The 27,184-nt window shown below is 30.3% G+C and overlaps 2 protein-coding genes across 2 annotated transcripts; one reads left to right on the top strand and one right to left on the bottom strand.

The window, feature by feature from the left end:
- LOC136968791 (solute carrier family 12 member 2-like) lies at positions 1-27,184 on the bottom strand (the record flags this gene model as incomplete). Its single annotated transcript, XM_067262828.1, has 8 exons — positions 27,097-27,184; positions 26,937-27,021; positions 9,933-9,996; positions 3,285-4,369; positions 2,266-2,710; positions 933-2,007; positions 552-654; positions 1-183 (listed from the first exon to the last, which is right to left on the bottom strand). Coding segments are annotated over exons 4-8 (2,877 nt in total), but the record flags the coding sequence as incomplete, so codon positions are not given.
- On the top strand, positions 17,173-18,765 carry LOC136968790 (frizzled-4-like). Its single transcript, XM_067262827.1, has one exon. It carries the CDS (start codon positions 17,173-17,175, stop codon positions 18,763-18,765), a length of 1,593 nt encoding a protein of 530 aa, XP_067118928.1.

Here is a 27,184-nt window from a genome sequence, read left to right as displayed (position 1 = left end):
ACTTGTTTGGTTTCCTCTAATCAGTAAAAAAGGTGGCATATCTCTGGTTAACATTTCCAGCCATGCCATATACAAAGGTGCTGAACAGGTACTCTTACGAGGCATTGGAAGCGTCATGACAATGAGAGATGCTTCATTTGAATGCTGCAGAAGTAATTCTCTTAATCGCATATGCCTATTACTCTAAAATAGAAAAAGAAACATTTAAATTTTTTTCATATTTATACTGATCATAAAAGATTTCACAATTAAAATACTTTAAAATTTGAAAATCTAATTCTAATTCTAATATCACAAACTTATTTAATTTATTATAAATTTGTTATTTTTGCAATTCAAAAGACCATTTTAAATAATTTAAAAAACATTACTGTAGTTTTTTTCTATTTAGTCATCTTTACAATTAATTAAAAAAAACATTTAATTTAACAAAAATTATACAAATGAAACTTTGAATGCTTAAAAAGATGATTATTCTAACATTTTGCAATGAACTTTAACTTATTCAGTATTAATATTAAAATAACAATAAAACTGATAATACTAAGTACCTTATCTTTCAATGCTAATAATTCTGCTTCTGTTATAAGAAAGTTATCTTTGTTTTCTGTATTATGTTTCCACTTTTGTATGATGTTTTCAAATTCTTTTTTACTAGAAATACATATTAAGTATTAAATTAATAATTATTTTAATATTTTTTAAAATTTAGTATATGGAGCAAGAAATTAGCAAGGTTGCGGCTGAAGTTTTCAACACAAAATGTGAATGTAGGATGTGATAATGGCATTTGGAATGTCAAGCATGATTCCACTGACATTCCAAAAGCCGTTGTCAAACTTCTAGGCTTAGAGGAAGGCGGCACTGAACATCCTACATTCACATTTCGCGTTGAAAACTTCGGCTGCAACCTCACTATTATGTATTCTTACCTGGAATCTTGTGGTGATTTCATAACATCTGGTATCACAGTTACATCAGAATAATCAATTCTGAACTTACTAAGTAAAACAGCCATATTGTGTTGCTGTCTGTCTAATTCGTTCTTATTTGCTAAAGCAAATATTCGAAGCTTACAACTTTCCCACTGAGATCGTCTAATAAGCAAATAAGGAATCAGCATTGTTAATCCTCCATCATCATATAACCACCAGACATCTATTGTGCCTTTCTTCTGCTTTCGTTGGAACTGATTAGCAGACATTAATACCTCTTTTGGAATATCTTTTACTGGGCTTTTCAGATATTGAGAATTATTTATAACAGATGGGCTTTGACCAAGAGTATTGTGAGACACTCCTTCTGACTTCTGTATTCCCTGTACTGATGGAGTTGAAGGTGGTGATGATTCTCTTGAACTCTCAGCTTGTGACAACTGAAAACATGATATATTTCTTCTGCTGGTATTTTCAGGAATACCGATTTGCACAGGGAAACATGAACTTTTATCATTTGTAATAGGTATTGCAAGTTCTTCTGCATCAGCATATTCTGAATAATCTAATCCTTCTTTCAATCTCAAGATTCCAAGTGACATATGCATATCAAAAGCATCATGAATAACATTAAAATATTCGAGTACTTCACTAGGTTCACATTCTTGCCAGTTTGATTTATATCCCATTAAAATCACATTTGGTTTTAATTTTCCAATTCCAACTAACTGAGTCAGAGATGATACACCATGTGAAAAACTGTCTTGAACTACTGCATAAAATGATTTTACTTTTCGTTTTTGAAGCCATTGATATGCTTGTTGACTTAACAATGCTTTTGTTTTTTGAGAATGATTTCCTATTAGAACATGACCACAGACCATTAAACTCAATTTTTTTGAAATAGTATAAGCAAAATCTACCAATGGAGGACGATTATTTGGGCTTCCAGTTAGAACAAGAATTTGTGGTCTATAATTTTTCACATGATCTGGAACTAGATTTAATTTTATAACAGCATTAAGAGCCATTTGATACATTTGAGCCTGAGTTGATGATCCCCAATTTACATCTGGCTTTGTGTAATAGATGTAGATAAACAAAACTTTTACAACAGCAAATGTTGTAAGAGCTGCCCACCATTTTATTATAAACATGATAACAAGGCACAGTATTGCTCCAAGAAGACTAAGCCACATGTTATAATATTTGAAAGATGGACGGAATCCCGGAGATCTTGAAAATGAAGCATGAAAACAGGAAAAATTTATCAGACAGTAAGCAGCCAAAAAAAAATTTGATATTATAGGTGCAATTGCGTTCAGTTCACCTATTGCACAACATGCCAAAGCTATTATAAATGTCAAAATGTAGCCTCGACGAGGCTCTCCATTTTTTCCATATCCTTTAGCAAAAACATGGATGTAAGGAAATAGTTTATCTTTACAAAGTGCCTGGAAAACTTTTGGTGCACTGACTAAACTACCCAATGCTGATGAAAGAGTGGCAGCAAAAATACCTGCATATGTTAATGGATCAAAAGCAGCAACTAATTTCATTGTTTGATAATATGGAATTAATCCGTAAGGGCACACTCCCTTTTCTCCTAAACTGCAGTTTCTCAGAAGATGTAAAGTGTTGTTATGAACAAATTCTACCATTCCATTAGCATCTCTGTAAACTGTACATCCAGCTGCTACAGCAAATAATAAATATGATATTGTTGTGAGCAATATTGCTAAAAGTGTTCCTCTAGGTATAGATTTCTGAGGATCCTAAAAGAAAGAGTCTTTATTAACATAATTTGCACTTTAAACTAAATAATTAAAATTAAACTTTATATAAAAATTTAAATTAAAACTAATTATAAATGAAACAAGGTTTAAGGATATAATATAATTCAATGTTTCATCATTTTCATACCAAAAACAGTAGTTGGTTTAAAAATAAATTATCTTAGTGTTTTCTTAAAGTACAGCATGTCCTCACTTAACATCATTTCATTATAATGTTGTTGAAGAAAGATACAAATAACAATAATTTTAAATGATTACAAGTGTGTCTAATTTTCTTTATAAACAGTAAAATTGATTCTATAAGGTGGGAAATAAATGCTGGTGGTTGCAAACAGAATACAATTAGAATATAATATTAATCACATTATATCTTGCTTATATCAATTAGTCTTTAGTAAAACTGGTTTTGTTATACATCATTTTCTATTAAACTGCAGTTTTCAAGAACCTATCAATGATGTCAAGTGAAAATTTGATGTATTTCTAAAAAACACAAAGCAATAATTTCAATATAGATATTATTTTTTTAAAAAAAGGAATAAAAAACAATTACTTTTAAATCGCCAGATATGTTTGCTCCTGCAAGTATACCTGTTGCAGCAGGGAAAAATACTGCAAAAACTGAGAAAAAATCTTCACCATCTCTAAACCCCGGCATAAAATTTTCTGCTACAAGCTCAATATTCCATCCTACAAATCCCTGAGCTATTTGAGCATCTGTAGGTGTAAGAAGGCTACCAATAATAAAATTTCCCATGGCACTTAAAAGGATAAGAAAAAGAATAATTTGAGCCTTCGTTTCCCATTCTGTTCCAATAATAGCAATTCCTAACAGAAATACTACTGTTACACAGCTAATTATTCGCATATCATCCATTTTTGTTTCAAAAATTTGGGCTTTATTTTCTAACATGATGTCTGTAACAGTTTCGGCAAATCCCACTACACACATAGCAACAGCAACTGCATTTGCTAACGCAAATATCAAGCCAATTGATCCACCAAACTCAGGACCAAGGCTACGTGAAATCATATAATAGGTACCACCTCCTTTTACTTCTCCATTTGTGCAGATGGCTGACATTGAAAGAGATGTGATAACTGTAACAACTGTAGCAAGCAAAACTACCACACATCCTAAACCGATACCTGCTTGGCCAACGACCCAAGACAATCTTAGAAAGAGCATAACACCCCATATACTTAGAAGGCATCTTACCAATACACCTTGAATCCATCCGAACTTAACAGCTGTTTTGATTATTTGTTCGGTTTGTTTTGGCAACTTTTCCACAGACTTCTGCCAGTTGTGATCTCTGACGATGGAGCCATCTCCCAAATGTAATTTGTCTAAAGTGGGTCGGCTGATATGAGCATGTAGCGAAAGGGTATTTCTGTAATGATCTAAATGCGGTAGAGCTTCTCTCGTATATTGCCTTAAACTTTTAAGACTGTGAGTGTTGTATGAATTGGAGTAATTGGAATTGTGAGTCAATTGAGGCTGATATGTTCCCTCCTCGTTACGATTGTCTGCTACCGACTGATCTTGATTCTCGACATCAAGGTCCACTTTAGTTACTTTAAATCTCGAAGGAGGCTTGAAATTATTATCTTTCTTATCCATTTTAGCAATCCAATCTGTAAAAAACAAATAAATACATAAATTAAAAAATCATTTTTTAAATTAAATATTTGAAACAACACATTTTAATTTATGAAGTTTAGATCTTTTCATTACGAAGCTACAAAATGTTTGTATCCAACCTTTGAGATTTTACTGTATATTAGAAAAATATAGTAATTTAGCTTAATATACACATAGATTTATCAATGATATTACTCAAAATTCACAAATAAATCTAAATAATATTCTATATGGGGGCGCTCCGTTCGTCATGGCGACTGGTGAGATTTTGATTGCACCTTGTTATGTAGGAAAATATTTTACCCATTTCACTTTTTCTGTTTATGTCTCAACAATGTTTACTTTAAAATTGACTCAATTACTACTACTAATGTCCGGTATCGAGCCGAACCCAGGTCCTCTTCAAAAAACTCCAACGAAAAGAGGTAGACCACCAGCAAACCGAAGTACGCAATCTTCTTTTAATACAAAATCAACTGAAAGTGAAAGCAACTTGATTATCGAGTATCCTCTTGGGATGCCGTGTGTCATATATGACACACAATTTTCCTTCCAAAGAATGAGAAGCAGCTCTTGTTTTTTGTTTCCTAAACAATTATATTAGTTATTAATTTGATCAGTAGAGTTTATTGAAGCTTATTAGACTACATGCATCCCGCTGTGATAGAAAGAAAGGAAAATTTGAGTGATTGTCTGAGCACATGTTTTCGGAATTGATCACAAGTATGACTGTTTCATGTAAGTATTCATTTTTCTCTATTACTATTGATTATAATTTTACAATTTAAACGTGATTTTGTTCAGGAGACTTCTAAGATTATATAAGAGTATTTTTTAAAAACTATATTAATAACAGTATTTCATGAGATGAGCTAACTTTTGAAAGTGTCGTATATGACACGTCGGTTCTTAATGTTACAATAATTACATTACAGCCTATGAACTGTTTTCATATTGGCAAGTTATTTACTTTTATAGTTATTTTGTCATTTAGTCAGCAATATGTATTCTATTATTTATTTTCATTTTTTATTAAATTAATTTATTAATAAAAATAATTATTTATTTTTATTAATAAATTAATAAATTAATTTTTGTGATTTGTTTTTGTATAGTTATTTATCTGGTCTGCAGGATTTTGTTTGTTAAAAATTTATAAATTATTAATATCATAAATCATATATTAAACCTAAATCATTGACATTTATTATAAATTTTTCAGTGTCAACAGATGAAATAAGGAAGGAACATGATAGGACACTTGATATTGATAGAAATTTGTGTGGACTGGAAGGCTGGTCCAGTGATGAAGACAGTGACCAAACATTTAAACCAGTCAGAACATTTATCAACCAAACTGTCCTGAAAAATGCAAGTCATTAGATGATACATTTGACGATGATGAAAATGATTCTTCAGTTATGTAAATAGAGGAAGATTTCTTGACATCAGTGCAGTAACAGACTCCACCATGGCACCATACAAATAGATTTAAGCCCTTGCTACTAGCTCCTGCATTTCAGATAGAACCCTGAAAGGGTAAGGAGTGTGAGTCTGAAGAATATTTCTTGAATTATATTCCTGAGAATCTCTTTGATGTCAGTGCTTGATGATGACATGCACAAATCAAATATCATTGATTCACCTAAAACAACTTTTAAACTTTACTGCTGATGAAATGAAAACAATTTTTGGATAGCCTACAGAAGAGATAGCAGAGCAATAAAAAAGAGAAAGAAAAACTATCAACCGTGGCACATAAACCAGTTGGCCCTGGTCGTCCGTACGGTGGTTTAAGCTTACTCATTAAGAAAAATATAGGGGTAATTAAAAATATACAAAAATTTGATAACTGTACAGCAGTCTCAATCCAAATTACCAATCTAGACTTGCATTTTTTGGTAAACAGATTGATAGCCATTATACTAGTTTATATCCCTCCAGATCAGCTTCAGATTTTAAATGACGTCTTTAAATTCATTGAACAATGGAAAATCATTACTCCTTATGTTATAATCATAGGCGATTTAAATGCGAGAATTGCAGAAAAAATGGATATGGAATATAAGAGACCCAATTTATTAATCCAAAACACTCGTAAATCAAAAGATAAAAAATATAAAAAATCAGGACTTCAACTACTAGAATATATGGATCAATTACAACTTTATATACTGAATGGTAGAATTAAAATGATTATCTCTAGTACCAAATTAATTTAAATTATTAATATTTCTATAGCCATTTGCTAGCCAGATAATTCGGCAGTTGTTGGTCATTATCCATCTGAATTTACTTGTCTGACTAACACTGGCTGTTCAACAATAGATTTAATGATATGTTCAGAATTAATTACAGATTTATGTACACAGATTCAAGATATTAAATTATGACCTCTCTGACCATTTTCCCATAAGAGTGTCCATTCAAATTTCAAAAAGTCAACTATATAAGATTGAACCAATATCATATCAAATAACCAACTATAACTATCAACATTACCAACTTTCAATTAGTAACAGAATTAAATATTTATTGAACCATGCTCCAACGAAGGGAATAGAAAAATATTTACAATTTGAACTAGTAGGCCTATTAAAAGAATTTATACAAATACATAATTCAAAATGGGCAGCATTTATGGTCGGCGCTTTTGGGCGGTTATTAATCAACACTTTACTATTTTTCAGGTATTTGTTTAATTTACTTTGCTTTATTATTACTTTTAGTTTTATATGCGTCGACCAATCGCTGCCACTTTCTTGTTTTGTGTGTTTATTTGTTGTTTGTCATTTTGCTTTTTGGGGGAACATTTATTGTCTTTAGTAGGGATGTGACGCGAATAATTGTATACCTCTATGTTTATAGTTTGATTGTCACGTGTCTCGGGTAGAAGATATTGTAATTGTATTCTTATACTATTATGTATGATTGTAATATTTTCTTGTTTGTTCATTTATTGCCCGTACATACAGGGCTTTCCTTGTACTATCAAAATAAATAAAAAATAAATTATATTTTCAAATATATAATATTTATCATATAAATTTAAGAAGCCATGGTATGATATGAATTGTTACCAGCTTAAAACTCAGAAGAACAAAGCGTTAAAACAATTTAGAATAAATTATTAAAACATCATATTTCAATCCTCTAAAAGTAAAAAAATGAAACTATTTTAAAAACCTACAACAACGTATCCTAGCAGACAAGAATAATCTACTTTTCTGGTCAACACTTCAAAAATTTCAAAATAGACTATTTTCTATTTGTCAATATTCATGCAATTAACTTAATGTTGTTGCTTTGTACTTAATGTTTTTTTCTCGTACATTAACCATTTCCCCCCTGTAACAAGGTCTCCTTACTATGAATAAAGATTATTATTATAATTAAATTAAATTTGTTTAGTAGCTGTATTTATGTTTTATTAGGTGGGTGTCTCTTTAATCCGAAAAAATTCGGTAGACTATCTTACAGCTAAAACAGGCTTAAAACTTTTTATTGGTTTTTCATCAAATGCATTTCGGACCAGTTTTATGAGTTCTAGTCCCTCATCAGTGCTACAGGAAGACAAAGGTTTTTTAATTAACATTGGTGACGCGAGTACGTAAATAATAAGATATACAAAGAAATACATTATTACTATAATACTCTATATGAAAAATTGAGCATTAGTATGTTCACTTGGTGGATATGTTGAACTCAAACTTAAACAAAAACTCAAATAGATGAACTCAAACTTTCAGAAAGTTATCACATTATATCCTCTGGTCATATTGAAGGATTTGTAGACTTGGATGATTTTATACCAGAACAAATGAAGACTACATGTGATCATGACATGGTGATAATGTACAGGTACCAACCATTAATAGGAGACTGGCAACAGATTCTGCACATTAAAAAATTTAGTTTATATGTGTGGGTACTTGGCAGTAGGCTAATAATTGTTTATTTGTTACATACTTGATTTTGTAATTTTATATTGGGACAATAAAGTAACATTCTGCCTTAGTCTGACCTTATATTTGTACCTTTAAATGATCCAATAAAAATCAAATATATTGTTGAGAACGAATGATTATTTTTTCCCTCATAATTTAGAAAATAAAGGTGTGAGCAGCTTCGCTCCGACTACACGCTGATACAGCATTACTTAACTAGTTTATATACTGTGTAGAATTTAATTGTAATTTTAATATAGCTTTATACTATGTCACATAATACTGTATGAACAGTATACAATATTATGTAACTGATAGCATTTGCCTAATAAGTTCTATTCTAAGTCCTCACAGTGGAAGAGGTTCACAAAGCCATATAAAATTTACATTTTATTATTAAAAATAGGATAAATTCTGTATTTTTAGTAAATATGAATAAACCTTGTTAGTAATGTTGTAACAGTTGTATAAACAGTTGTAATGTAAAAATAGACAATACAGTGTAGGCTATTTGATTTAAAAAGAATCTTAATTAGCATTAATAAAATCTATTTCCTTTATGTATAAATGTTAATAAAATGATACTATATAATAATTGATTGCTTGTGATATGATTTATTATCGATCTAAATTCTTTTATTACTAAAAATTCCCACTTAAAACCAATATAAACATAGGATGATACAGCCATTGTAGCACAACGATTGACAGCAGCGCCTCTAGCGGCAACCTCCGATAAAGGGACAGAAAATAAGCTTATCAAGCTTTCCTTATCAATATATTTTTTTAATAATGATACTTCATTAAAAAGATCATTTTCGGAAATATTGCTAACTGAAAAATATTCAGTAATGTAATGGAATGATTTTTGTACATCTTCCCAATTAAGTTTTGTTTTAACGTGACCCAATGAATATATCATTGTAATGTCCCAGCAAAGAATGTTCGTTACTCACACACACCCTAGGGGCCACATTCCTCTCTTCTGTTCTAAATTAGTCACAGAAGGGTTGGAAAGGAAATTTCTATAAAACGCCGCGGGACGCGGACAAATTGTTAACTAATTGTTCAGATGTCCGCGAAAGATTTAAAACGTTTATTCATTTCAAATTATTATTCCCACATTGATACAAACTGAATTTAATTTTTACTAAAAATGTTTTTTATTATAATAGCACTGTTAAAGCACGTTACTCTCGAGTTTAACGATTACTTATGTTAAAAGTTTCGATTAAAGTTTATTTTTAGATTGGCACAATTTATTTTTCTTAAACCTTGTGGTCCCTGCTAACAACAATGAAATCAAAGTGGTCCCTGGTCAAAAAAAAGGTTGGGAACCCTGGTTTAACCAATTGGAAGAGTTATATAAACAGGTATCGCTGTTTATTTATTTAATAAGCTACTTACTTCAACTGTTTTTTTAAATGTACGCGAACGTATGCAAATTAGCCTCATTTGCATATATTTAATACTTTCAATCGTTACTAAAATGGAATTTATTAAATAAAAGATACAGAAGTGTAATTTTGCCCGATACTTGCGTAAATTAATATGATTTATAGTAATTTTATCCAAACGAACATTAAAAATAAATAAACAAAATTTGTACCTGTACACTCCTCCAACGACAATTATGTTGAAATTAACTTGACCGTTTTTGTCATCGCCCCCTGCTGTTAAATTGGCTCGATTAAATAAAAATAATTATAAAAAATATCATAATCTAATTTATATTTTTTTCTTCTTAAGTATTTATCAATATTAATTTATGTTTGATAACTTATGTTTGGAAATTATTTCTCAAATATTATTAAATATATTTTTATTCATTTAAGATGACAAAATTTTAAATTACTCAATGCCGCTTTAATTACTCAATTAAACTTTTTTTAATTTACCGCTTTGATTCTCATGAAGATTATTTATTATTTTATTAAAGAAATTGTTGAAATAATATCATATTTTCAGAAAAAATACATCTTTAGTAGCTTATGATAATTGATTTTTCATAGTTGAGAAAATGAACGCAAAAAATTACATAAAAATAAGTTAATACAGTCGAGTCCGCATAAGTCGACACCCGAATAACTCGACACCATCGGTTAAGTAGTCAGTTTTCTGTGGTCCCAGCCGACTTACATAGGCATTAATGTAAAAAAAAACTCCGGTTTACTCGACACCGTTTAACATATCTCGACTCAGTACTGATATGTACTGAGTCGAGTCCTGTTTATAATCGAAATTATAGTATCATTTTATTCAGAAGTGTATAAGATACTTAGAAAACCTAAATTTATGTAACGAATGTTATAAGTTATTTTGTAACCTGTCGTTGTTTTAAAAAACGCATATTTTTATAGATGTAGGATATGTCTCCGAGTTATGAAAAAACGATATATGCCTACGACAAAATATTCGTTGCTTTAATGTTCGGTGTAGTGTAAGGAATATAAATCAACTATTTGTTTTCATATGTATAAATAACTATTTTTGTTATACAGCTTTACAGGTGTACAATCTTTGCAATACTAGTGAGTTGATCACGTGTGCGTGACTCATTACTGATGCCTAACTAAAATTGACCTATTTTTAGTTAGTAAGATGAAAATTCCACGAAACTCGCCACAAACAATATTTGCTACAATTTCAAATCTCAACTCAGGATTTCAATACGCTTTCACCGAATCCAGAGGAACGAATTTTGCTATTTTCCTATTATCTTTAATTATTCAAATATATTTACAAAAAAAAAAAAAAAAAACGTAGGAAAATTTACTCTGACTTTATTGATATCACTAAAGCTTTTGGCTCTGTTCATGTTCCAACTTTAGTCAACAAATTAAAACAATATGGTGCAGGTAACTGCTTCTCAGGCTCGATTATGTATCTCTTTTCTTCCTATAAACTTTATATCGTAAATGACAACTTAAATAATCCAGAAATAATTACAAATCGTGGACTGCTTCAAGGTGAACCTCTATCTCCGTATCTCTTCAATGTTTACATAAATGACATAAATAATTTATTTGATAAGGACAATGAAGGAATACATATCAACCGCCGTATCTTCCACTATATCATGTATACAGATGATCTGGTATTATTAGCACCTACTCGCATAACACTACAACATAAAATCGATAAAGTAAATAAATACTTATTATCGTTATATTTATCGATTAATGCTTCCAAAACAAAAATAATTATATTCAGAAAAAATCCTAAATTAGCTAATCAAGAAACAGGTTTCTTTCTACTTAGACGGCAGACCTCTCGAAATTATTCCCAAGTATAAAATACTTGGGAATAATTTCTGGGAATAACTTGGACTTAAAATACTTGGGAATAACTTTTAACTGGAATGGTTTATACCAACAGCATTTGAAAGTACATACTGCAAAAATTAATACACTCATTGATAATACTATATATTTATGCTCAACATTAAAAATTTCTGATTTAAACTTCAAATTAAAATTTTCAACGCTATTATTCTTCCTTCGCTTTTTTACGCCAGCCCGGTGTGGGCTCTTGATCTTTTTTATAAGTTTGAAAAGTTTCACATTAATTATTTACGTAAAATATTCAAGCTCGAGAGAACGGTGCCAGGAGCAGAAACAAATAGAATTCAAATATTTCCTTGGTTTTTAAAGAGATTAATAAGATTTTACTACCGACTTATAAATACAGATGATGAAAATATAAAATTTTTACACCAAAACATGTATCAAAGAAATGTCCTAAACCCCATCAAAGATACTTGGCAATATAAATTTAACTACACATGTCAATCGTATGGAATTTCAAGTGCCTTACTAGATGAATCTGACATAAATTGGAAAAACGGTTACACACTACTGATGGATTCGGCCATATCGCAATCAATAACTCAGGATCAAGAATCAATACTGAAATCAACCTATCATCCCTGGTATTCTGAGATTTTAAAAATTTCTTCTAGTTCCAGATTTATTAGTCGATATAAATATGAATATTAAACGATTATGCTTACAACCCCGTCTTAATAAATATTCCTTACTGGTTAATAATACATATATAAACTTTTCCAATCAAAACTGCTATTGGTGCAAATCAAACAACTTTTCAATACTTCATCTGCTGAAAGACTGTACAGTTATTAAAAAATATCGTCAAAAATACCAAATAATAGAAATACTTGGCATGAACCAAAACTTAAATTATAAATCAAGAATTGGAGACTTATCAAAGAATAAAATGTATAAACTAAATAATTTTTTTTACCCAAATTACCGATATATTTAACAACGATGTTAGTAATCATGACTCAGAGAATGATAGTCAACAATAACTTATTATATGTATAAATAAACTTTTCTTTAATAATCTTTTTTTATTCAATTTATGTGTAATAACTAAACTAACATATGATGTACAATAACTTATTACGGGTCTATTTCACGTTTAAATAACCCCCCTTAACAAGGATTTTTTCCTTAGTACAATAAAGAATTGATTGATTGATATTTGCTACACTTTCTGTAAAAAAATGGTTAAACCGAATTGAATTTTTTGTTTTAATCCTATCAAAAAAATACGAAATTTCAATAAAATAAACGAATAAACGAAATGTGTTACTACATATTTGTTCGATTATAGAACGATTGCAAACGTTCTAGAAAATTGATCAAATTGAAAACGTTCGATTGCATTAGAAGATTCTCAGTAAAAAGGGGTATGTGTAACGTGTGTATGTGTGTTTCTGAGTATTGCCTTTATGTATGCCGATATTTAGGTGAAGCAGTACAGTAGGGCTCCCGTGAGGCTTGTGACTTCATTAACGCTTGACATTTTAAAAGTTGCTATGAACCTACTCTCTCTTTTAGTGTTCTTAGCTGTAGGCATATTCTATATATTTAGGGGTCGGTGATAGTGGTGTTTATGTGAATACCTCTTTTGTTCGAATTACTAGTGTATCTCTTGCTGTCATTATTTTTCTAAGGAATTCTTTTTAGGACGAGAAATTTTAGCTGTCCACAGGAATTTCCAAGAATGTGATTTATCCTCATTATTTATTATATTTTCCAATGTCTATCATAAAAAATAGAATCATAAAATAAAACCATAAAGTCATATTACTTTTGTAGATAACAGACAGAAGTAGATTTTACATTATTAGAAATAAATAACAGTTTAATTTACAAAAAAAAAAACATGAATAAAGACTGCAACTTGAACTCTAACTATATAGCGTATTTACTCGGACACGTGGCAAATTCTTGTGATGCAAAATATTCGGGAAAGTACATACGTCACTTTATATCTCGCATGGTGTGATGTCATTTATTACTAGACGTTCCTTACAATATGTTTAACTGAATGTCTGCTTTAATTATTATTCTATTAAAACGTTAATTTATCATATTGATGGTCTTGAGCTCTTCAATGAGCTGATAACATACAGAAATTTGAACGGTGAAATTGCAGACACATTAAAAAACTTTACATATATTACAAAAAATAATCCGATGTCATCTGTTTATATACGTTTAACTAACGAAAGAAAGAAAGAGCGGCAGGCAAATTGGCACGCGGACGGACCACGTGAGTCGAGCTAGTGATGGGGCACGATCGATTTTTCATGCGATTGTAGCAAGGACAATCGACTGAATAAATCGGATTAGTTCTTTAATGATAATATACATTATCAGTTATGCAATCTTGATACATTTACGATTAAATTGCTGAATATATTGTTTAAATTGATATATAGTTTATTCAGTGGCGTAGCTAGCATAGGTGACATCCGGTGCGGATATCGTAGTGTCACCCTTTTTATCTCTTTTATAAAACACTGTTGAATTGTAATATCTTCGCACTCGAGCAACTTGCACGATATAATGAAAATGCGATGTCGCGACGTATGAGTTTAGATTTATAGAATAAATCATAGTATGATTTTCAGCTGGTGCGAGCTCTCGTGGCGTCTCCTCATAGCGAAGAAACTGTCATGTGAGGCGAGCCTTGACTTTTTTTTAGATACAGGCCTACAGGGTGAACCCGGGGCGGGCCGCCCCCACCGCCCCCCCTAGCTACGTCTCTGAGTTTATTACAAAACAGAGAGAAAACATTGAAAATTATTAAACTTAACATTTTAAAACTGTTACTAACTTTCTCCTTTCAAAACATCGCATTAATACAAGTGCAATTCGTTAGAGGGGTTTTTATTCGAATCTAAAACTAAACACGAAATGGCTGTTATCAATAAATAACGATGTCAATAAATCAATAAATAACGCGAGTGCGATTGTCGTCCTTGGTGGAAAAGACCCAAGAATCCGTAAACTTATTTCGATGCGGCAACGAACTTCACTTATTTGTTGAAATTAAACGAGTGGATTTCGTATTAATAAAGTAAAACGTAATGAAACGTGTTTGATCGTTATTCTATAGATGTTTGTATCGTTAAAAAATTTATGACAGTGGTCCGTGAGGTCGGAAAGGTTGGGAACCGCCGATCTAGATAACTGACTACTACCGTATTCGAACCGGCTTAAAGCCTAGAAATTTTTTATTTTATTTGATTGCCAATGAATTTCTCGTAATAAATAAATGGATTTTTGACAAATTAATTTAATAAAACAATTACAGTACGAATCTAGGTAAAAATTTTAAATATACAACAGTCTTAGAGTGGTACATTTACGATAAAAAAATAAGAAAGGATCGATTCTAGGCGCGAAATATCGCAATTTGAAAAAAAATCCTTATTAAATTATGAAACTGGCAATGTAATAATTGATCGAGAAACTACTGTTTTAATTTTATTATTTATTAAAATAATAAACAGAACATATTAAATATTATTTCACAGATTGTAAATATGAAAATGATTATAAATTTTTATTACGAGTTTTCATTTTAAAAAAGTAGAGTATGTAATTTTTCTAGTTTTATTTTACTTCTCCTTTCATTCATTATCTCTGTAAAATAAAGACGAAAAGCCTTAAGAATTTTTCTGACATTTCCAGTTAGCGTAGCATTCGAACTCAAACTTGTGGGGGGTCTGCAGGTTCCAAATTCCTAGAAATGTTTACTACAGTTGGACCGTAGTGTCTAAGGGCGAAAGGCAATTTTGATTCTTATTAACATCTTTTATTAATAAAGAATTATTATACGTATTTTGTTTGTTTAAAATTTTAATTTAAATAAAATTATTCCATAGATGAATGTTAATTAAATAATCAGAAACTTATTGTATTGGAGACGGTAGGAGTTAATTTTTACTTAGAAATATATAAATTCATTTATTATAAAGGAGACAAACATAAATTTTTTTGAAAAACACAAATATTTGTTTTATTTGTCTCTAATTAATACAAAACGACGAAAAACCATTTTAAAGTGCATTTTTATTCAACTAGTATATTTATAAATAATATGCAGCCCAAAAAGTAGCCAATGAGCAAAATGATATTTTTTACGCCAAACTAAAAAATAGTAGCCAAAGTACCCAAAACTGGAAAGAATACTTAATAAAGCTGAAACTGGGACGCCAGAAAAAAAAATTAAATTATTATAATACAAATTGTGAAAATTATAAAATTTTTGATAATTAAATTGTTATAACATTCAGGAATTGACATGAATGCATTTTTTGAGTGTTATTATGTTTTTAGTTATCGAGTATTTTATATTATGAAGAAAACAAATTACAGAATCGAGAACACGTGGAAAATTGCTAAATTTTTGATGGTCCACCCATTATTTTTTCGATTGCTTCATTTCATGCAGAGAAAACATTTGTCTAAACTATCGGCAAAGAATTTTGATGGTTTCTATAATATTTTGAGCGATGTCAATTTTTTATATTAGGTGGTCGAGTTAAGCCTAACACACGACTATATCATAAAAAATTAAAAATAAAATTAATATTTTGCGACCCTCAACTCAAAGGAATAAGAACAGTAAGCCTTACTATTATTAATTGAATTTTGACTGTAATTATAAATATAAATTTTTTTAAGTATTATATAATCACATTGCACTAATTTTATACATTAAGAAAATACCGACAGTATAAAAAATGTAATACAAATATTGCGCTAAAAACTAAATACAGGAATCGTCTTTTATCACTCGAAAACAATTTGCTTTTGTATGTTTCTAACGTAGATCCACGTATGGAGAAAATTTTAAACGAAAAACAAATGCAACCATCACATTAATTGCTTTTCTTTACGTGTACTTATTGTAAGTAAAATGTTTATAAGTTTATAATAAATGATTTTTTTCATAAAATGATTTCATTATTGTTTCGCGACTCCTTCCAAGGGACCCCCAGTTAACTTGATGACCACCTGTTTGACCCCAGGTCAAACAAGTCTTTGTAATTGTGAAATGACCAGTGTTAACAGAAACACATATTCGTTCGCAGAAATAGAACTTTTAATTTCAACCAGGGCCGTGTTCAGTAACGCAGAATTCTTGCTAAGTCTAGTTATGCTGTAACAGAGTTAAAAGCCATTTATTATGGAATTAAGAAAATGTACAAAAGAAACAATCCCTTTCGGGTAATAAAAATGGAAAGCACATGTGTTGAACTCGTTTCTAACTACTGCTTGACTCCTCCCACCACTAGCTTCCATTATCTATTCTTAGCTCCGCCTACTAAGCCACTCAGAATTCTAACATAGGTGTTCTGCGTTACTAAACACGGCCCAGGATAGGCCAGTTGCAAACTGTCGTAACTTGGGGAGGAGCCTGCCTCGTGACGAGTGGCGATTCGTTTTCTTCTCTCTCCTCTACTGCTAAAAGGAAAAATGTTTTTAATAGTTATATTCAGCTTTTTGGCGATTAGGAATACCGAAATGGCGCCGATGTGCGAGCCGATCCAAATCGAAATGTGTAAGGATTTAGGATTTTATAACGTCACCAGAATGCCCAATATACTAGGAGACAGGCGTCAATATGACGCCCATTTAGAATTGGCGATGTGGAAATCACTGATAGCATACGGCTGTTCGTCCAGGTTAAGTTTTTTTCTGTGCTCCGTTTACGTTCCTATGTGTTCGGATATGGTGCCGCAGAATATAGGACCTTGCGCTCCTCTTTGCGAGGACGTTAAGGCCAGGTGTTTTCCGGTGATGGAAAAATTTGGTTTTCGTTGGCCTATTGCTCTAGAGTGTAGCAAGTTTCCGACCGAAAACAACGACGTACACATGTGTATGAAAGGACCAGATCCAACGGGAGAAGATCATCACCAACTTCACAGTTACGGTTGGAGACGCTTCACCGATCGAGGTGTTAACGTGCCTACAAAGCCTACCAAACCTTACAGGCATCGTTACAGCCAACACTATGGACTGTGCAATAAATACAAAGTCGAAAGCTTCTACTACATCAATGGCACGGGGCGTTGCACTCAAACGTGTGATTCCGAAGTGTTATTCAGTCGAGTTAACAAGAACTTTGCAGAGATTTGGGCTACGGTATGGTCCGTTTTGTGTTTCCTTTCCACGCTTTTCACCGTCTCTACCTTCCTCATCAATTCCTCCAAATTTCACTACCGGGAAAGACCGATAGTTATTATAAGCGGTATGTATAATGTATACAGTATCGCCTACATTATACGTTTAATGGCGGGGTGGAAAGAGGTTTCCTGTCACGTGGACAGTCAGCACGGAGTGCCCATCTTGATCCAGGAAAGCCTGGATAACATCAATTGCACCATCATTTTTGTTTTCCTTTACTTCTTCCGCATGGCCAGCGATGTTTGGTGGGTTATTCTAACCATTATGTGGTTCCTCTCGGTGGGTCTCAAGTGGAACAACGAAGCTATGCAACGACGTCGTATTTACTTTCAAATGTTTGGTTGGTCATTCCCTACCCTGAAAACCATCGCCATACTCCTTTTGAGAGTGGTCGACGCCGACGAATTGACCGGAACTTGTTACGTAGGCAATCAGAGCCCTCAAAATTTACTGGGTTTCGTCATCGTCCCGTCATTTGTTTACCTGATCATTGGTTCCATCTTTTTACTCACTACACTTTATTATATATTAAAATCAAAATATTCGCCGGCCCTTCACACACACCACCGCAACAATTGTTGCAGAGTGGAAAAATTAGATATTTTAACCGCCAGAATTGGTATTTTTGCGGTATTTTATATAGTACCTGCCTTGTGCGTGCTGACTGCAAACTTTTACGAATATTACTCCAGAGATAAGTGGCTGGCAGCGGGTTCCAACAGCAGGCCAAATGTGGACGTGTTTATGCTAAAGATCTTCATGTCGTTCGTGGTTGGCATAAGTACGGGGCCATGGATATGCTGGAGTAAGAACGCGTTGAACACGTGGAAGGAATTTTATAACAGATTTAATGGAAATGAAAGGCCGATGTCCATGTACATCCACGAAAGTGGCGAAGAAACTACCGTTCAAAAAACTAGCTCAGTCTAAAAAGTGTAAACAGAACCTTTAACCAAATGTACCAATTTGTTCCTATTCTGTAACTTTTTTTAAATAAAATTATATCTTGATTTGCTAATAAATTGTGTTTTAATATGCCTTGAAATATGTTACCGATAAACAAACCTATTTTATTTAGCTTTTTCTAGAAAATTGTCTCAATTTAATATCTTATAATAAATGATCATTAAATATATAGGTATATAAATGATAAAATTGAATGTAAAATTTTTAGTCAATGAAAATTATTTATATTTTAATCTGAAAAATGATGCCATGACATTGAAAACGATTTCAGCAGATAAAGATTTTTTTCAAGAACACTTCATCAATATATGGTGTAGGTACCAATTATATTTTCTCAAATAGAGAATGTCTGTTTTAAACACACTTTAATCACTTTATCTATTTAATACAGAATTTATATTAACAATATTTATGACAGAATTCTCTATTTGAATCCAGATTTGACAGGAATAATGAATATATATAGACAATAAAAATACAAAAAATAATTCATAAACCAATTGGTGATTTTAGAGTATTGAATTTAATTCGATGATACATAAAATAACCGTATTATGTTTTAATTTTGAACTATCCAACAAAAAAAACACGCAATTAAAATGAAAAATAGGTTTATTATAAAAACGTTGCTGTTTTTGTTTTTTTTTTTGAACGCATTGGTAAAAGCTTTCCGTACATCTGTGCATTACATACGCTATGCTGCATTTTTATAACAAGGAAATGCTTAGAATGGTTCATTTACCAATATATAATACACCATAAATTAGTGTTTATTATAAAATATTTACTTCATTTCAAAAACGTATCACGATATCGGGGAAAATTGCATAGCAGTAACGGCATACTGACCGTATCTAAAAGTAAACAAAACTGAGGCAAGTCACGTGATTGGACCTTCAACTTCCGGTAGAACGTGGGAGTTGTGTTAATAATCGATGAGAAAAACATCGTGTGTATCAGTCACGTTTCATTAAATAACTATATTGTCTCATAAAATTAATGTTAGGATATATTGTTTATACATAAAACTAAATTTAATTCGACTTCTCCATTTCTTTGACACTTTTTTTTTAGAGAAGAAAGTGCAACATTCTCTCTTATTCTTGCTTTGTTTGCTCAATACTATTCAGAAGTGTCTACAATTACTCAAAAAACTCTTATTTATATTTAAATTAAATATTTTCGATTTTTAAAAAAAATTTCTACGGTTTTTATATAAAGATAATGCTCCATACAAAATAATTTTGAAATATATTTATTTATATATATATATATATATATAGCCTATTGTCTAAAGAGATCCTATGTATAGAATTTTATAAAGGGGAAAAAACTTATAAAAATGTTAATAGATAATTTAATTAAACTTTAAATGGTTCTAGAAAATTAGGCAGTGAATGGCTAACCAAAAATGGAATTACTGCTCCTAAAAAATTAATTTTAATAAAAAACAAAATGAAACTCGTCAATTTTAATTTAAATATAATAGTGTTTTAAAGTAATATTTATTCTAAAAACCTTAATGTCAGTCAAATATAAGAACATTTATGCCACTGAAAGGAGCCGTATTGCATGTTTAGAGTCTTTCGAATTGTGAAATTACCGGGGTTAATAGTTCATAGAAAAAGAATTAGGACATTGTCTCAGGATCGTACTAGTGTTGGGCAGAAATCAGTTGTAAAAAGCCAATTATTCGATTCGATTGTTTTTCTTAGAATCGACTGATTCAGTTGTTCCGGCATACTTCGACAGAAATGAAAATTTTTGAAGTCATATATAAAAAAAAATATATTTAAAAAAAAACTTAAAATTTGTAAATTTTTATTAAATTAGAATAAAAATTCTTACATGATTTCATTTATTCTAATTAATTAAACAAATCCGAAAATTAGAAATTACTTAAAGCGTCTTCTAATTTTAAGGTGTTTAGTGTTAGTTTTACTGACTTTTAAAAAATTTGTCTAGAATTTTTTAGTATAATTTAATGCAAGCTACTGTCAAGAGACCAGCGACGTCAAAAGCGTTTATGCATGCCTATTATCAATTTTTCGAAATATCGCTTCTGAACGCAAAATTTAAGAGAAATTGCTCTTCTGTACCAGCAGAGCGAATATTTTCGAAAGTTGGTCAGATAATGAATGAAAAGACAGATAGAATAAAAGCAGAAAAATTACACACACTATTTTTTAATAAAAAGTTGTAATAAAAACTGATAATCATTTTCATATTTACAATCTTTAATTATGTTAATATGTTCAGTTTATTATTTTAATAAACAATAACGTTTAAAACAGTAGTTTCACGATGAATTATTTATTCCATTATATCTTTCATAATTTAATAAGGATTTTTTTCAAATTGCGATATTTCGCGCTCAGAATCGATCTGTTTTTTATTTTTTTTTTACTATAAATGTATCACTAAGATTGTTGTTTGTTTCAAAATTTTACCTAGAATCGTACTATAATTGTTTCTTAAATTAATTTATCAAAAATCCATTTATTTTTTACGTCGGCTAGTCCGAAAAATCCATCGGAATGAAATGAAACAATAAATAATTTCTGGGTTTGTAAGCTGATTCGAATAGCAATCACATACCTAAAATTCTAGGAATAAAAATAATATATAATGATTTTCAATAAAATGTTTTCTACCTACTTTATAATAAACTATATATTTAACCATTTAATAGTAAATAGCGAGATTGAGGCGAAGTTTTAAACGCGAAAACGTGTACATCGGACGTTCGGCGCCGCTTTCCTGTAAGCTTAGAAGTTTAGCAATGGCCTTTGGAATGTCGAGCGTGATTCCACTGACTTTCCAAACGCCATTGCCAAACTTCTAGGCTTACAGGAAAGCGGCGCCGAACGTCCGACGTACACGTTTTCCTCGGTAATATATCAAGATTGCAAAACTGATAATGCATATAATTAAGCATTTAGTCTGAATTTTAAAGTAATTCCGTTATTTATTATTTCATTTGTTTTTACGAAGTTAATATCGAAAAATTAATAATCGTTGTCAAGATTTAAGTATAGAACCCGTTACGATATTCGTTACGATATTACGTTTTCCTAACTAACAAAGTTCGTCAACTGTGGTCCGCCAGCTTTTCGAAGTGACAAAACAGTTAATTACGTGTTAATATTGTTATTATTAAAATTAGGAGGAGGAAAGGTGTAGAAAATAGCTGAGAATGAATTTAGAGTAGGGTGGATACAGTACTGACATGCAATGCAGAATTTAAAAATAAGACAATATAATATTATATACAAGAAGAAATTGTATTCATTCGTCTGGCCAGAATGGCATAACTAACTACCGATGAGGTAGCAGCAAATAATATGGATACATATTGACAAGTAGAGAATAAGTAATTACAATGAAGTTATTATGTGTTAATAATAAGACTGAGCTGCTCAGATGTACTAAAAGAATTATGTGATTTAATATCATTAATTTTTACGGTACCATCTACGAGTGCGTCTGTTGAGTGCAGATTTTCAACACAAAGCGAATTCATACATTCGTAAAAAACACTCAGTCATGAAAGAAATAGCTTCTAAATCTAAATCTAAAAGAACGGAAATCAAACTGATAAATAATTTAAATGCTTAATTGGGACAGTAGCAGGAAAGGAATTTAGCAATATTTGATATATTTCATAGCTCTTCCGAAAATATGTCAATTCTAAGGAATTACGGTTGACAGAGAGACAAAGAGATTTTTTCTTTCGCTTGGATAGTTGTTCGGTATTTGCTGCATAGCAAGACCTGTCACAAGGTGTGACAGGTCTTGAACCCCTCATTAAGCACAACTAACGAAAATAGATTTTAAGCTCTTTCTTTCCTTATTGAGACAAAAGCGTTTAGAAAATAGATTAAAAGACAAAGCGAAAATAGATTAGCGCTTAATGAGTAATGTTCGTACAAATTTTGTACAAACATTACTGTTTTATAATTATTTTCTTTAAAAATAAATATTAAATTTATCAATACATAAAAATAAACTTATATTAGTCTGAGGCGAACGGAATGTGAGCTACTGACCCTGACTGACCTAGAAGGAATGGAGCCTGATTAGATCGGCTCAATTCCTTCCTCTCATCCCGTAATTTATTATTGATTTTTTCAAATTGCGATTTTTTGTGTCTAGAATCGATCTGTTTCTTGTTATAAAAAAATCTATTTTTTTATTACGTTGTTATATCGGCAATCAAATAAAGGCCGCGTTTCTTTATGCAGCGAGAATGTAGCGAAAATGACGTCAAAGCAGCTATCGCTACACGTCGCTGCATCATAGTTTAGAAACGCTTTCCGCTCGAGCGAAACATGGACGCCGTAATCTATCCTTTAATTCCAGTTACAGCCAAAAGTAGTGCTTTAGTTAAAGAACTACAATATTTAAATAAAGAGATATAAAGAATTGAGCATTTCTCTTTCCGAAAATGTGAACGAAGTAAAGAGATAGATGTATAATTATATTTAAAATATAGTATTTTCTTATTCTTTAGATAACTTTCAGAGTCATTTTATAAAATCTAATTCTTCTTAATCTTTACATAATATTTTTATCAACAATCACTTCGACTTTTTTATTTTTACAGCATAATATCGTATTATACACACAAGCGTTCATTTTGCTTTACACGTGTAGCGGACGTAAAAGCTGCTTTATTTTTGCTGCAGCGATCTCTTGCAGCAAACAAAGAAACGCGGCCAAACAAAGGTTCGAAGTTGTACACACATTCCGCCAGGTGGATAGTTTCGTATAAAGCTGCTAGTTCGAATGCTTGAAGTGCCATTTTCTGGTTTTGCAAGTTTCAATTTGTTTGGTTTGGTTTGCAGTTTTGCGTTGTATCAGCAAGTTTCAATTTGTTTGGTTTGGTTTGCAGTTTTGCGTTGTATCATCATTTAGATATAAGGTAAGCGTCTTCTTTTGTCAACCCTGTATTTTTTTTCTTGCAGTTTCGGCAGTTTTAATTTGTGCGTTGTTTCCAACACCCTGTTGCGAACTTATCATCATTTAGATATAAGGTAAGCGTACCGCGTCTTCTTTTGTCAACCCTGTATTTATTTTTCTTGCTAGTTTTTTCTTTATATTGTATATTAAAATATTATATATATATACATACATACATTCTCGACTCCGGATTAAATTTTTGATTCGTGATAGTATATAAATACTCTTGTAGAAACTCCGAACCATTTATTGATTTAACTAACTGAACTTCTAAATATTCGCCCATAAAGCGCTCAAAAAAGAAAAAAAAATCGAAACATGTAGCAGCTGATATTTGTGAAAACGATAAGTTTATGATATTTCATATATGTCATTTATTTAATATATTATTTAAATTAATTGAAACAAATGACAAAATACATTAAAAATGTATTTCTTCTTAATTTTGTTTTTATAAAAAATATTACTAGTATTATTTATATTATCATACAAAACAATATAGTATAAAGTTACAAAAAATTCTTTTTAAATATTATTTGATATTTTAAAAACTAACTCAAAAAGTACATATTTTTATTATTTTCATTGTATTTATTAAGCATTATCGGGCTGCAATTTGAAAAAATTTGTAGTAGACAAAATTCCCACTGTCGTTTGTCCGTCCACGTGTCTTTCCTAATCTCGAGAACGGAATTAGATGAAAAACGAAACCAGATATGGAAACCGTAGGGGATAAGTCCCGGCACCAATTAACTAAATAACTTCCGATGAAAACCGGAAGTCACGTTTTTTTTAAATTCAAAACATCCCCCCCGAAAGCAGTTAATTGACCGGCACGACTCTATTGTTAAAGGAAAAGCATGATGTACAGGGGCAAGCCACTACTAATTTGAGGCGTAGAGGATATACTGTATTTTAAATTAAATAAATTAAAAATATGATTAAAAATTGCAGCCCAGCATTTTCACGATGTCACAATAAATAATCGTTCGTAATTAATGTAACATTTTCAAATAAAATTCTTTTATAAAATTATACATTTACTTAATTTTTCTTTTCAAAACAGTGATAATTATTGCTTGTTTCTCATAATTATAACTATTCAATGACTAAAAATATATAAATAATTTATTTTGATCAAAAATGTGTTTTTCTATGAAAATTTAACAGATAGAATAATAATTGGGATATATCTTTTTACATATTGAAGTAATATTTTCAGATTTTAATTTTAATTCTGATAAAAAAATCTTTAATAACATTTTTTCCATTATAAAATTTGTGAAATATAACATTTTTGTTGTCAAGAATTATCATTGCATAACATAGGATCATGAATTTGAGTTGCTAAGCTAAAACTTTGATTTTTACTTAAATGTAGTGGTTGTAAATTTCTAGTTAAATTTTTTTTCAATTTACTGCAATATATCATCCCACAAAAATTTATACATTTGAAATTTAATCCTGAGTCTTCAGGTATATACTACTTTTTTTATTAGTGATTAATCAATTTATCCTAAATCATTTTTTTTAATAAGATATACTTAAGTCAATTTTTGTAAAAAAAATTCAAATAATTTAAACAAATACAGCCATTCTTAACAAATGCATGACATTTCACTATAATTTTCAAATATACATCTGATAATTTATTCAAGAATAAATTATTGATCAGAGTAATTATATACTAATAATAATCATAATATCTTTGGAAAATTTCAGTGAACATAAAACTATTATTTTTCTTTAAAATTTAATTTCAAAGAAATTATTATTAGCAATTTCGTAAATTATAAATTAATTAGTGATAAAAATAAAAAAACTTCAAATTAAATAAAATTTTGAATTTTCTCAAGTTTTACTTAATGTTGAAAGTTATTTACAAAATTCTTATAATAAAAATGAAGATAAATAACTTTGTAAGTAAGAATTTATAATTTAATAACTTTATGAAACATATTTAGTCATACAGTTTTTAAAATCAAGATTTTATTTTTATTTTAAATTTTATTTACAAACTAGAGAATGTTATAGCAGTATTAAATTCTAGGTTACTCAAAACATTCAAGTCCAAATATATTTTAAAACTTCATAATTTTTATTTGAGGAATAAATAAGTAAATATTGTTCAGAAGAGATTGGTTGTTTGTTGCCCTATGTCTTTATTAAGCATTCTGTACTTAGTTGGGTATCTCAACTAAGTTTTTGGTCTTTCTCTAGCTGGTCAGATGGAGTTTTCCTTTACCTCTCCCAAATGGGAGCCAGCTCCTCTTAAAGTCCTCCTGGAAGGCTACCGATTTTCTACCCCTATGGAGTGTGGTACTTTCATCCTATCAAAATTCTTATTCTAAATTTGCTGGAAATTGTTATCACTGAATTGCTCACTGCTGCTTTCTTTTCTTCAGTAGTTTTGAGTAACTCAGAAAATTTGGTTAGGTCTGGTTGGTTATGAAATGCAAACTGCAACTTTTCTATCAATCTATTTTCCTCTTATTTTATCAAAAAAACTGGTAAGTTAAAATAACAACAAAAAACACAACATGCAGAATAAAATTTGAAACATAACATATACATATTACATACAATGTATTATTATGAGCCCTCACAAGAGACTAGTTTTTCTTATGAGCCCATCTTAGGACCCCATCTACTAACCAATACAGACACACTTGTCTTTATAACATTCTCTGGCCTTTTTGTGCTCTCTGAGTGGTAAAGGGCCTAAAACCAGAAAAAAAAATTGTAATTTAATTCAATTCTCAATCAAAAGTTATTCGGACTGAAGGATTTTTTAAAAAGTTCAGCAACAGATTCCTAAACAACTTTCAAACGAAAGAGATGTTTTTATTGAGTTATTTTGTAGTATTATAATGACTTTAGTAATTATATGGGAAGTATTGCCTGGAGTGAGTTTCTGGAATTGTCATACTAAATATTTTAATTGTATGGTTCATTTACAATAACATTTGTAATCCATTGTAAAACAGTGGAAATGAATGAACCTAAATTAAATACAAACAATCACAGTTTGAAATACAAGCTTATAATATTTATATCCTAATAATATTTTATTTGTATCTAAATTTTCCATAATATTTACAATCATCTCCTGACGTTTCCAATTGTATTAAATAAATAAATAAATTTATAGAGAGAAGTATAACAAAACTTACCTCCATATTTGATGAAATTATTTTATACCCAATTGAACTTTTTAGTACTTCATAATTTTTTAGAAATAAATATGAAAGCAGAAGCCTGCCAATAAAAAAAGTTACCAAAATATTGAATATAATAGTATTTTGATTTATTTAAAATGAATGATTTTCCTACCTTAACAAAAAGGTGTCAACAGAATATGTAGCTTGAATGAATAGAGCAGAACTTTTTTACATAATCCTGGTAGTTGACTAGATTTTCT

Source organism: Centruroides vittatus, unplaced genomic scaffold (genome assembly GCF_030686945.1).
Source record: "Centruroides vittatus isolate TY-2023 unplaced genomic scaffold, ASM3068694v2 contig_1591, whole genome shotgun sequence".
In the NCBI taxonomy this organism is placed as follows: Eukaryota; Metazoa; Arthropoda; class Arachnida; order Scorpiones; family Buthidae; genus Centruroides; species Centruroides vittatus.
This window is presented reverse-complemented; position numbering and strand designations above follow the sequence as displayed.

What these genes read in the sequence shown, in the direction of transcription:
- LOC136968790 (XM_067262827.1), top strand. Translation starts at nt 17,173, where the DNA reads ATGGCGCCGATGTGCGAGCCGATCCAAATCGAAATGTGTAAGGATTTA.